The sequence below is a fragment of the Elephantulus edwardii genome, unplaced genomic scaffold (genome assembly GCF_000299155.1).
Source record: "Elephantulus edwardii isolate Elephantulus edwardi_28Jun2011 unplaced genomic scaffold, EleEdw1.0 scaffold00040, whole genome shotgun sequence".
Classification (NCBI taxonomy): Eukaryota; Metazoa; Chordata; class Mammalia; order Macroscelidea; family Macroscelididae; genus Elephantulus; species Elephantulus edwardii.
The window spans coordinates 16,977,124-16,990,802 of NW_006399790.1; the positions used below are offsets into that span (position 1 = coordinate 16,977,124).

Below are 13,679 nucleotides of genomic sequence, written 5' to 3' on the forward strand. Positions count from 1 at the left end.
TGACTGCAATGAATTTGAAGTTTGGTTGTGGTTTTGTGTTCTTTTTTTTTTTTTAATTCTGTGTCAAAGAGTTTGTGGGTAGTCTGTGTGTTTGACTACTTAGTCTGAAGGTTGGCATTTCAAATCCACCCAGAGGTGACTCAGAGTTCAGGCCTGGTGACAGGCTTCAGAAAGTTCACAGCTTTGAAAGCCTCATAGAGTCATTTTACACAGTATGCATGGGGTTACCTTGAATCTGAATGAACTCAATGGCAAACCCCAACAACTTTGTGTTAACTATGTGCTAGGGATGAAGCCCAGAATAAGACAGGTGAAACTGACAAACATACTCTCATGAAGGGTATTCAATACCCACTATGTCCTAGTGGGAGCTATTGCAGAAAAGTTGCATTTATTGCATGATAGCTGCTGATCAAATCTACCAGGTCAAACCTCATCATTTCTAAGGTTAAATGTGTCATCTATCACATCAAGATATCCTCTCTTAAATTTGTGAATGAAATTGATTCAAAATTTTTCCCAGTCCTCACTGCTTCCTTGTCCTACCCTCTCTACAGATGATCTTGCCTGCTACCTTCCCTAGATGGCCGATAAGAGTTCAGATGACAGATAAGAATCATTGGATTAAGAGCTCTCTTACTTCATTCAGTGTTCCTCCTTTCCTTCACCCATCCTTTCTGTCACTCCCATTTCATAGAGAGTGACCCCTTATTTCTTGCATAATCTGTCTCTCCTTCAAACTCAATTCTATCTATTGTCTCTTTGACATTGTTAATTTTTCTTTTGCAGAAATTTATCTCAGTGGTCCTCTTGACTAGGAGCATCGGTGTTGCTTGGTAACTGGTTAGAAATGCAAATTTATGGGGAATACAGAATCAGGAACTCAGGGAGGGGAGCGGAAATCTATGTTTTAACAAGCTTTCAAGGTGATCCTTATATGTACTACAATTCGAGAACCAACGGCTTATCATATTAGCTTAAAACCATACTCATGTAGGTATGTTTAATAATAAATAAAAACAAAACAAAGACTATTCCTCCCCACCTTTTCAATATCTCTCTCTGTTGCCATTAAACTTAAAAGAATATACACCAGCAATAACAGCAAAGTTTAACAGAGCAGCAAACAACAAATGCTGGCAAGGTTGTGGAGAAATTGGAACTCTTATTCACTGCTGGTGGGAATGTAAGAGTACAATCACTATGGAAGGCAGTCTGATGCTTTCTCAAATAATTGGAAATAGAAATACCATTTGACCCAGCAATTCCACTACTGGGAATATACCTTAAAGAAACCAGAGCCATGACTCAGATGTATGCATACCTATGGTTGCTGCTACATTATTCACAATGGCAAAGAGATGAAAACAAACCAAGTTCCCATCAACAAACAGAAAAAACAATGATACATTACATAATGGAATAGTACACAACATTGAAAAACAGTGAACTCGTAAAACACTACATAACATGGGGGAGCCTTAAGAATATTATGCTAAGTGAGATATCTCAGTCGCAAAAGGACAAATACTGCATAACACCACTGTTATAAACTAGGACAGACTTGGAGCCTTTGGGAGGAAATGGGAAAAACTAGATAGATAATGAACACTGCATTAGGACAGATGAGGGGAAGAACTGTCCAAAAAAGAATATATGATTGTGCATTATGTGTATGAGAACAATCTGGAACAAGAGATCCATTGTGGGATAGGTTGGGGGAGGAGAGGGAGAAAATGTGCAACACTGAATAAAAAAAATAGAGGCAATTAAAAAAAGGAATATACAGTTAGTATTTCTCGATATTAACATCATCAGCTGCTCATGTGACACAACAGAATGAATTCTCCTCCCACATCTCTGAATGTTCCTTCTCTGGTTTCCTTCTTAGTTCTGTTCAATCAGTTAAGGTGTATCTCTATATTTCCACAGTATATTCATGGTACCTGTCCCCAGAGATAATCAGTGGAGGTTTGTGGGATAAGCAAGGATCCTTTAAGAGTCTTAAAGAGTTTAAGAACTAAGAATTTCTTTTCCCAAGAAATTGAAAAAAAAAAAAGAAGAAGTTGGAGAATCTTGACTCAAAAAGGGAAAAGCTGAATAAGTAAAGCCCAAACCTACCACTACTGCCGTCCAGTGGATTCTGACTCATAGCAACCCTGTAGGACAGGCTAGAATGAGGCTGTGGATCCTTCCAGAAGCAGGTGGTCTCAGTTTTCTTCTGTGGAGTAGCTGGTGGGGTCATATTGCTGGCCTTTTGGTTAGCAACCCAGTGCTTATGTCCTATACCACCACAGTTCTTCTGTAAGTGAAGCACCACTGCTAAACATTGACAGGTGGTTACACAGACAGAGCAGAATTACTTGTTGTCTAGCTCCTAGGAACCCTCAGTCAGAGAATAGATTCCCAAAGGAGGCCATTTCTAGCCTGAAGTACTTTTGAAATCACAAAGGACAACAGGAAGAATCTGTTTCCTTCAGGCACTTGCCTTTTTTGTTCAATCTGGCATTTTTGCCTTTTGGGAATTGGGGTGGGTTCCCCACCTCCTTCAAAGGAGCTTTCTCAAAGACCTTGGAGTTAGCTGTTTGGAGGGCTCTCTTTCAGTGAAGAATGGCATTCATTCTGTGTTCAGTTCCGCTTCAAGGCTGTGAACCTGACCCCAGAATGAGAATTCCCTATAATACTGAGCTTCTAGGAAAAGACCCAATGCAGATGGAAGAAGGACAAAGGAACAGTACACAGCAGGTGGAAGAAGGCTCAACCAATCCAAGAGAATCAAAGGCAGGGGTGGGGAACCTAAAACATTGTTGTACAGTTAACTCTGATGCATGGTGACCCCGTGCACTTCAGACTAGAAATATACTTTGTAGGGTTTTTCAATAATCTCTTGGTAGCAGAGGGAGGTCTAGTGGCATAGTACATATGAAGTTGTCTTAATCCATAGGCCGAGCCTCCCTAGCAGTTCAAATCCACCCAGCTGCTGTATGGGAGTAAGATGGGCAAGTTCCCCCTGTCACATTTACAGCCTCTGAAAATTTACTGGAGGGTTGGCTGTGGGTCAGTTCTGATTAGACAGTAATGAGTTTGAGTTTAGGAAGCAGATTGCCAGGACTTTCTTCTGCACCAGCATTACCAATCTTTCAGTCAGTCAGACCAATTGCCATGCAGTGCATTCTGCCTCACATATACCCTCCATCAATTTCTGAGGCTGAGAATCTTTACAGAAGACCGGGCATCTTTCCCCTGAACTGCTTGTACAAGCTACATTTGGTTGGCAATATATAACACATGATACCACTGGGGCTTGTTCCATCCAGGGTACTAAAAATGAAGTCCAAGCCCATTGCCATGGAGTCAGTTCTGATTTACAGGAACCCTCCATCAGGTTTCTGAGGCTATAAACCTTTATGGGAGGAGATTGCCTGTTTTTCATCTGAAGATCCATTGGGGGATTTGAACTGTAGACCTTTTGATTAGTTACCAACCCAGGGCTCCCTTGGGCTTCAAAGGGAGATACTATTTTTATCTTTAAAAACAGCCAACTTAGAAGATTTAGCAGCCCCTACCATCAGATCCTCAATTAATCAAAGTGTTGAGGTGCAATGATGTCAGTTTGAGGACTAAGGTGCACTTGACCTGCTCAGGGAAGTCTGGTGGCTTAAAAGCTGTGCTGCAGTTTTGAATGCTTGCAGTTCAAACCCACCAGCTGCTCCACGGGAGAAGGATGGGGTAGTCTCCTCCCATGCGATTGACTGTTTCTGAAAACCGACTGGAAGGTGAGCTACGGATTGATTCTGACTCAAAGGCACAGAACAACAAGAAGCTATGCATCTGAGATATTGAAAATGAACAAGGATGACAGAACTGTGCTGTTGGAGAAGAGTGCTGGATAGCCCATGGCTTGCCAAAAGAACAAACAGATATGTTGTGGAGAAAGTGCAGCCAGAGTGCTCCTTGGAGGGAGAGATTATGAAGCTTTGTCTCACATACTTTTGGCGTGACAGCAAAAGAGAAGAAGACTCTGAACCAGGTAGATTGACACATTGACCCCAGCAATGGGTTTGAAGATGTCAGAGATTGTGAGGATGGCACAGGGTAGAAGAAGGTTCAGATGTGGTGTTCATGGGGTTGCTATGAGTTATACACGACTCCGTGGCACCCATCAGCTGCATTGCTAACCCAAAGACAGCACCTCTCTCGTGGTTCAAATCTGCTAGCAGCACCACACTCCGTAGGAAAAAGGTGGGCAACCTCCTTTGTGATTTACAGCCTCCCCAAATCCCACTGGTCAGCCGTGAATTGTTTGAAGGTGGCACAGTGCTTAACTGCTAGGCTGCTAACCAAAAGGAAGCTGTACTTCATGTGCAAAGAGGTGACAGTCGGCTTCTTGTTGTTGTGTACCATCGAGTCACACTGACACCTAGCTGACCCGCGAGTGGATTTTCAGAGGCAGTTAGGCTCACAGGAGGAGACTGCCCAGGCTTCTCCCACAAAGCAGCTGGTGGACTCAAGCCGCGTGCCTTCAGGATTGCAGCACAGCTTCTTGCTTTTGGCCACTGAAGTCTGCTTCTAAAGAGATTTTTAAAAACCCCGTTGCTATGGAGTTGATCCTGTAGGACAAAGTAGACCTGCTCCATAAGGCTTCTAAGGCTGTAAATCTTTATGAAGGCAGAATGGCTCCTTATTCCTCTGGCAGAGCACCTGGTGAATTTAAACCCACAACCTTTTGGCTAGTGACCTAGTGCTTAAAACCCCAGTGCCAACCGGGCTCCAATTTGTAAAGATTACAACCTTGGAAACATGAGCAGTAATGAGTTTAAAAACTCAAGCAGTTGTAATGGTTGGTTATTTCAGAGACAAGGATCTGCTCGGCATAATGTCTGTGAAGCAATCAACCTGATTATTAAAGGAAATAGGGAGGAGCAGGTAACTAACTGGTGTCCAAAAATACTCGTTCAGCTCTCCTGGGACTGTCACAGCATGCAGATGAGGGGGAAGGTCACTTTGAAGGCAAGTGAAAGATTTAGGAGGACAACAATGATGACAAAATGAAAAAGGCATTTCCCTAAATGGCGTTTCTCTCCCGGTCTCTGCTCCTATGAAGCCAGCCAAGGCTGAGAGGGAGCCTTGTTAAGAATTATGGATGGCGACAGGTACCGGTGGCGATGGTGGCATAACACGATTAATGTAATTGGTGTCACTGGATTGGACATGTAAAAAATGTGGAATTGGCAAACATTGTTTTATCTATCTATATCTATCTATCTATCTATCTATCTATCTATCTATCTATCTTTCTATCTATTTCTCACAACAATAAAAAAGGTCACCTTGTACTGCTGAGGAAAGAAGGAAGAGATATGGATAGGGGTAGGGAGGAGGTGAGATTCTGACTTGATAATGCAGTGCCTCACTTGTGGTGCCCTGAACTGCCTGAGAGGCCTTTTGTCCTCAAGCCTCCTACCTGTGCTGGCAACAGCAGTAAGCTGGCTATTTTCCAAAACCACATGGGGCCATTGGTGGCATGTCAGTGCTCCAGTTGACAGGCAAAACCCACTGAACAGAAAGAGCTCAGGATAAGGGTTTGCTGGCACTTTCCCTTGCATCTTGACGACTTAAAGGATTTTAATCAAGCGGCTTAAGAGTGGCCGTGTGGGCTTAGTAAACACACCAAATTAAGTCTGATTTCCTCCCTTCCTCCCCCCGTCCCATGACAAACATGCCGCCCTTGCGCTATGGTGAGAGGTTGGATCTAGCTTGAGGAGGTTTAGAAACCTTTTTTGTACCTGAGTGTCAGACTCCTATTTTCTTAAAGCACTTAAAAGCACAACAAAGTCCTATGTTTTGGCACAATGTGTTTAAAAATTGGGAAAGTTTAAGATGGAAATGACAGTTAAAAAAATTTTTTTTTCTAAAAAAGACCACTCTGGAAGGCAGGTTGGCGTTTCCTCAGAAAGCTGAACATAGAAATTCCCTATGACCCAGCTATTCCATTGCTTGGAATATACCCCCCAAAAATGAGGACTGAGGCATAAGCGGAGACTTGTATACCAATGTTCATAGCAGCATTATTCACCATTGCAAGAACATGGAAACAGCCCAAATGTCCAACCACACTCGAATGGATTGAGAAATTATGGTACATTCATGGCAGGGAATACTATGCAGCATGCAGGAGCAATGATTTTGTAAATTACTACCTAACTTGAGAGGGACTGGAGAGCACTATGCTGAGTGAACTAACTCAGTCCCCACAAGGACAAATATTGTATAAAACCATTATTGCAAAAATAGATAACTAATAAAATGTGTATGAGGAACTAAAGGAGTGGGGAGCAGAGGGGTGGGAATGGGGGGTGGCAGGGAGGGTAGTCCTACAGTTGCACAATTTAATGGGTGGAGGGAGGGGTGGGTTAAGTGAAAAACAATGTATACACACCTTGTAAGTAAACCAGTATAAAATAAAATAAAAAAATTAAAGAAGTAGATGGAAATTTCAAAAAAGAAAAGAAAAAAGACATGTTTTGGGTTCTTTTCAACTGATTAGCTGATACGAAAATTTTAACCCAAACTACCAGCTATGTATGAGCAGAAGCTTGTCAGTCACCACTTAAATGCACTTTCTGAAAGCAAGAGGATGGATGGTGGGAGAGAGCTGGGTAGCCAATATGTATTGGAGAGTAATGCACCAGATGTTATGCTATCGGAGAGAAGAGACAGAGGGGCCTTGACCCCACTATCAATCAGCTCTAGTGGCTTTTGACATGCATTTCCTCTGGAAAATGCAAATGTATTGGAGGAAAGAGTGGGCAGAATCAAGCTCAACAATAGGAATATAATTACTGTGTGGAGGGGGCACGGGGCTTACACAGCTTTATTGGCTGTGCTCTATGGGATATTTACTGTCTGCGATTGTTAAGATCTGCAGAAAGGGATGAGCACTATTTAAATCTGTGCAACAACAAGCAGTGTCACAACAGGATACCCTCATTTCTTCATCCAGAACAGATGTCTCTGTCTGGATCTATTGATTAAGGCCTCTTGTCCTTGGGGAGTTGAGAGTGTTAAATACAAAGTGGAGATAAAGGAATGTCCCTGGAGCTGGATGAAAGCCTCTAGGGACTCAATTTGGCTGGAAATATATCCCCAATATCTCGGCTCAGAATGGCAGGCTTCCATGCGTCACTAATGCTCCTTCCCGGAGTCCGTATGCATCATTGGAAGGAGAGGGACACTTTTATCAAACCATCAGCCCTTCTGCCAATGCCCAGTGTAATCACCTGAAGAACAGAAGACGATTTGGCATCTGTTAGTGGACCCTTGCCCCCCCACCTTTCAACTGGAAGGACAGATTGACTTTCTGCCTTTTTTAATGGAAAATTAATCTATCTTAGGATCGTGACAACCCAAGAGATAATTTCCTCTAAGTGGAGAAATGTCAGTGTGAATAGCATCTGTGAAATTGTCATTTGTCCTGGGAGCAGGAAGGAGGCGAGAGACGCCAAGACGATGTGACCTGGAATCAGCCTTCTCCTATTCCCATTGCCATCCTCAGGTTCTCTGTAGTTTTCTAAACCAGAGGTAGCAATCTGGGTAATAGTTTGGCCTTTCTTGAGGCAACCCCTACTCTTTATCCTTCATTCTAAGTGCTGGAAGGAAATATAGGAAACTGTGCAACCACCCACAGGAAGGCATCCTTTTGGCATTGAGGGCCTCAATTTCCTTCTGGCACTTTCTCCAACTCTCCATTTTCATTAGATGTTGTTTCCACACAGAGGGAAGAAGACCCTACCTGTACACACTGGGTTTTCACATTAACTGATAACTAGAGATGTTGCTACATAATCTTGGAGACCACAGATAAGCCTGATGGCTATCTTGCTTTTGGGAAAATCTTGCATGATCGGGGGTGGGGAGAAAAACCTTATAACTTAACTCATTTCTAAGCCCCTTGAAGTCAGGGGTCAGATGCTGCATCTGATGGTTCTACACCAATCTTCCCACAGTTTGATAAGCTAACTGAGCTGAGCCAGCGTGACCCTGTGGTGAGAACATTGACCCATGAAGTTAGGAAATCTGAGCTGTTCTGTCAGGCTGTGTGGTTTGGTGACTTTGTCACAATCCCTGGCACCATTCCTAGCACCCCTGCCCTCCAGCAGGACTTGCCTTCACCCACTGGGAAGTTCTGATGTCTAGTCCTGTCTAGTCCCCCTGTTCATCTGTAAGATGAGTCATAGTGTAGGTGAAGGGTGTCCTAAGAGCCTTGCCAGCAACAAAAATCCCATTTTTAAATGGTCTTACATGCTATTTGGAAGCCATCAAAACTTGTGGTCTATAAGCTATTTGAGCTGAGGACAATTACTGTGTGGTGATGTTACAGGCATCTCGTTCAAAATCAGAACTGCTGAAAGCAGGTGGACAATTTTCAAGTCCATAATGTTCTGAAGAGCTTACATAATGGGGCACATTGTGTCCTACTGACGTTTGCTTCAAAAATAGCCTTCTTGGAGATACAAGGTGCCCCAAACATCAACCTTGATTTGAATTTCCTTAGAGAAAGAAAACTCATTTAGGGATCATATGAGAAGGAATCTGATTGGCTCTTTTATTCTTTAGCAAATGTAATTCATTTAGGCTTTTTTTTTTTTTTAGACTTTTTGTGGCAGATACGGAAAGCTCCTTTTGCAAAGTTTTCTTCATTGCTGTCTTCATTTGCAACACCCCCTCTCTTCCCCATGCTCTGATCTGTTCTACACACGAAAAGCATAATTACAAAGCTTTGCCTGTATGTGGAGTGCTCATGTTCACTGCAAGAAAGAAATGGTTCCATATTTCCTATCCTTTCGCTCATTAAGCACTTAGGGAAACCACTGGGGGATTTTCTGCCCTTCTTTTTCTCATACAACTTGCAAACCACAAGATGCCAGACCTGCCAACAACCAGTGCCTGTATTTTTCATTTTCTCCATTACTCTCACTGATCTAAAACCCAACCCATTACTTTTGTCTCCAACTTAGAGTAAACCTATAGGACAGAGTAGAACTACCCATAGGGTTTCCAAGGCTGTACCCTTAACCTGCAGCTATGGACTCAAATGTGTCAACGATGATGAGGATGACACAGGACAGGACAGAGTTCAGATCTGTTGCTCTGAGGATCACTATGAGTGATACCCAACTCAATGGCACTTAACAACAACAGTCTTAATGGAGGCAAACTGCCCCATTTCTCTACCCATCCCCACCCCTGAGAGCCACCAGCAAGTTCAAATCACCTACCTTCTCAGCTGAGTACGTGACAACTAAAGTTGGAAACTTCTCATTGACAAAAGACTGAGACTTTGATGAAAGAAAAAACAGCTTACGAGTTTATCCTCCCTAATGGAGATCCCATAGTCCAAGGATGAGAAGAAAACCTCCATTTGTTATAGCCACAGTAATGAGGGGTATGTGGAATTAGGCAGCACACTCACTACTGGGCTGGTTTGCTGCCCATTCTCTGGAATCGTCTTGTGTTATAAGCCAGAAAGTATCAGAAACTTGTTTCAGGTCAGGGGATAAGGGGAAGGTATTTCTGTAGGAATCTGCCTTGGCTACTGCTTTTCTCTTTACTAGAAAGAACTGAAGAGAAAAGATGGGGAAGCTATGCCAGCACAATGTCTACCTATTCAGAAATGAAGAGATGGCATTTAAATGACTTAAACAAACAAAAGCACCCTCTCTAATTCTTAAGCGCCTTCATGCACATATAAATTGGAAAGTCCAAGGGATCTGTGGAGATTAAACGAGGAGAAGGCAGAGGAGAAAGCCAAACCCTGTGAAGGACCTGAACCGCTCGGGAAATCTGTCTTGCTCTGCACCACTGTGTCTAGTGTCTTCTCTTCAACTGCCAAGAGGGTGCTGATCTATTTACAGAGGGTGATGAATTTTTCCTTTGAGGTACTAGAGAGCTCTGGCCGTTGAGCCTCAACAGACTGGCAGAGCTCATGATAGAGCTTGTTATCAGTTAAACTGCAGTGGAAACGGATGCTGGTCCTGGTGGCCAAATTCTTGGCATTCATTCTTTTGCACTTAGTCCATGGCTAAGTTTTTTGGCAGGGCCATGCTGTTCATTTATTCATTACTTATTGAACTTCTACCATGTGTCAGGGTAGAAGCTCTCAGGTATCTGGTAGCCTAGAAATAAGGAGCTGCCCTGCCAACATATGGCTCAAATCCACCAGCTGCTCCGTGGGAGAAAGATGGGCAATCTTCTCCTGTGCGATTTACGACTTCTGAAAACCTGCTTAAGGGTCAACTATGACTTGGTTCAAACTCAATGGCATGTAACAACAACTGTCTCAGCCTCTCAAATATGGAAATGAATCTGATATGACTTTTATCAGGAAGGAATCCATAGTCTAGTGGAGCAGTCAGATTGTAGATGGATCATTACAGTTATTGCTGTTGTGGTTGTGAGGTGCTATTGAGTTGACTATATAACTCATAACACCTCGCAACCACAACATCAGTAATTGTAATTATTGCAACCCTATGAACAACAAATGCAGAACTTGCCCTGTCTTGCGTCATCCTCCTCATCTCGGATTTGTTCTAGCCCATTGTTAGAGTCACTCTGTCAATCCATCTTGTTGACGATCTTCTCTTTTTAGAATCCTCTATTTTTCCCAGCATTATGTCTTTTTCCAAGTACTGACCCTTCCTGACAACATGCCCCAAACGTATGAGGTGAAATTCCACCATCTATGCCTCCAAGGAGTTACCCTGGTTGCACTTCCTCTGAGACATGTTTTGTCATTCTAAATGACCATGGCATATTCAGTTCTCTTCGCCAATACCATAATTCGAAGGCATTGATTATTCTTTTGTCTTTTTATCGATTGCCCAACTTTTAGGGGAAGTACTTAAAAAGAAGCAAAATGTACTATAAGGAAGCCATGGCACCTAATGTAGACTGCAGGTGAGTAGATAAGATTAGGAAAGGTTTCCTGAGAAGGGGTGACCCACTCCAGTTTCTGGAGGACCAGGAGATAGTATTTGTTGGCTGGAGTAAGGCAAAGGCATTTCCAGGCTTGCCCTAATTGAGAGAGAGTTTGATGCTTTAAGAGAACCCTGGAGGACATTATGCTGAGTAAAATATCCCTCCCCCCCAAAAAAAAATCCTAGTCACAAAAGGACAAATACTGCATAGCACCACTGTTATTAAGCTGGACTGACATGAGAGAGTTGGGAGGAGAACAGGAAAAGAGATAATGAATGCTGCATTGGAACAGATGAAAAAAAGAACTGTTTAAAAGTAATGTATGAGGTGAGTTCTGGTGACCTAGTGGCAAGAAGCTGTACTGCAATCCTAGAGGTGCATGGTTCGAATCCACCAGATGCTCTGCTGGAGAAGGAGGGACAATCTCCTTCTGTACCAGTCAGATCCAATTTGATGGTACACACACACACACACAAATAATAAAATTTAAAAAAATGAAAAAAGTAATATATGTGTGTTGTTGTTGTGTGCCATCGAGTCGGAACCAACCCATAGCTGACCCTCCAGTGGGCTTTCAGAGGCAGTTAATGGCACAGGAGGAGATTTCCCATTCTTCTCCCATAGGGCAGCAGGTGGCCTCGAACCATGTGCCTTTGGGATTGAGGAGCAGCTTCTTGCCAGTAGGTCATCAGAGCTCCCAAAGATTGGCATGTCAGGAGTGGGATTATATGTCCGGAATACATGATTAGGCATTATATGTATAACAACAGTCCAGAATAAGAGGTGCATTGCAAAGTGGACTGGGGGGGTAGGGAGGAAATTGTGCAACAAGAGATGAATATTTAAAACGAAAAAATTGACTGAGGGAGGGGGAAGGGAGAGGGAAGGAGGAAAATATGTAACAATGAATGAATGAAAATATGACTTTTCTGTAAATTTTCATTAAAAATAACAATTAAAAAATATATTTAAAAATAAGAAAACAAAATATACTGTGCTGTAGCTTAGACCATGAGGTGTGAACAGAGGAGAGTACAAGATGAAGCCAGAAAAGTAGGTGGCTGCTAGGTTATGAAGCACCTTATTTGCCATGCTAAGGGACTTGCTTTTTATCCTGATTTTTTAAAGCAAGGAATTATGATAATATGGTGACTTGATTTGATGGGGTTAAAAGCCAAGGCAGAGAAACCAATTACATGTTTGACAACTTGTTGAAAGCCATAGCTAAGGTGCTGATGGTGTGAATAGAGAGTGTGTTTAGCTTTGAAAGATTTAGAAGAAGAATTGACAGGACTAGCAATGAGGAAAGATGCCCAGGTTCTTGGCTGAGGTGACCAGGTAGGTGGTGATTCGGCTGCCTGAGACAAGAAGCACAGAAAGAACAGATTTCAATAGATGGCAGGCTGTGCTTGAGGTTGCCAAATAATATCCCCCAATTCTACTTTCCTTTCAGCAAAATAATTCTGTTGTCCAAATGACGCTATTGTCAACCTTACCTCTACGGTATTCAATGGCAGGAGAAAAAGGTTTTCTTGGAGACTCTCTGAAGACCATACAGTTGCATAAATATTGCACTCAGACTGCAATTCTCTATCTTTGTTAGTTGGAAAACACTGAGGCAAAGGAAAACAGAGTATAAAGAAAACTTACCCCATAGACAAGTTCCCCAACCATGCCATTCCATATTTTTGTCTCTGGATCCCTTGCACCGTATTTCCCATCACCGACAATGGACAGCTTGTATTTGATCCTTACATGTTTGGCTATTTCATAGGCTAAGTCTACACAGTAGCCTTCATAGCGCTCATTTCCTTCCAATTGCTCATGGTTCTTCTTATACATCACATACGGTGATTCCTTTGGGACCAGAAGGAAGATCAAAGGATTATTCCTACATATTTTGCCAAGAGATTATAAATGTTATAGCAACTTGTTTTCTTTTCTTTTTTTTTTTAAAAATCCTTCTTATTGTGATTTGGTTGAGAGTTTACAGAGCCAATTGGTTTTCTACTCAAGCATTCATACAGATTTTGTTTTATGACATTGATTATAATACACACAATACACATACTCTTCTCATGTCTTCCATGTGATTCAATTTCTAGTTATCTTTCTATCCTGCCCCATTTTGCCTTCTGAGCTTTTGCCCTGGGCAAACACTGCCGTTTTCATCTTATAGGATTGATTATTCTAAGAAATGAAGACCTCTCTAGTGCTATTGTTGACATTGTAAATTTTTCTATTGTTTGGCTGGAAGGTGAACCACAGGAGTGAATTTATTTCCAGGTTCAAAGAATACTAAGGGTCCCAGTCTCAGAGGTTACATCAGGCTCTATTAGACAAGCAAGCCTAATCACTTTTAAGACTTGAAGTTTTGTTCTGCACTCCCGCCCCGCCGCTTTGTTTAAGATCCTGTTTTAGAGCCATCAACAGTGGTGGTTGGGTATTATCCAGTTCTTTTGGTCCCTGGGTAGTGGAGTCCGAAGTTTCTGTGGTCCATTGTTTCTATGCATCTTTAATTTTCTTTGATCTTCTCTGTTTTGTGTAAGCAGAGACCAATAATTGCACCTTAGATGGCCACTTGTAAGTTTTTTAGATCCCAGTTGCTACTCGCCAAAGTGAGATGTAGAACATTGATTTTGTGGATCATGCTAATAGCAAAGGCATTTGGTTTGGTTTTGCCTATGGCTACATTAGGT

General features: G+C 42.3%; 1 protein-coding gene across 2 annotated transcripts in view; it reads right to left on the reverse strand.

Annotated features, from left to right (window-relative positions):
• GRIA3 (glutamate receptor, ionotropic, AMPA 3) overlaps positions 1–13,679 on the reverse strand; it is a 428,954-nt gene that overhangs the window by 91,243 nt on the left and 324,032 nt on the right. For both annotated transcript variants that reach the window (XM_006885062.1, XM_006885063.1), the window contains exon 10: positions 12,631–12,837. In XM_006885062.1, coding sequence (XP_006885124.1) covers positions 12,631–12,837 — 207 coding nt within the window. The remainder of the gene's footprint in view (positions 1–12,630; positions 12,838–13,679) is intronic.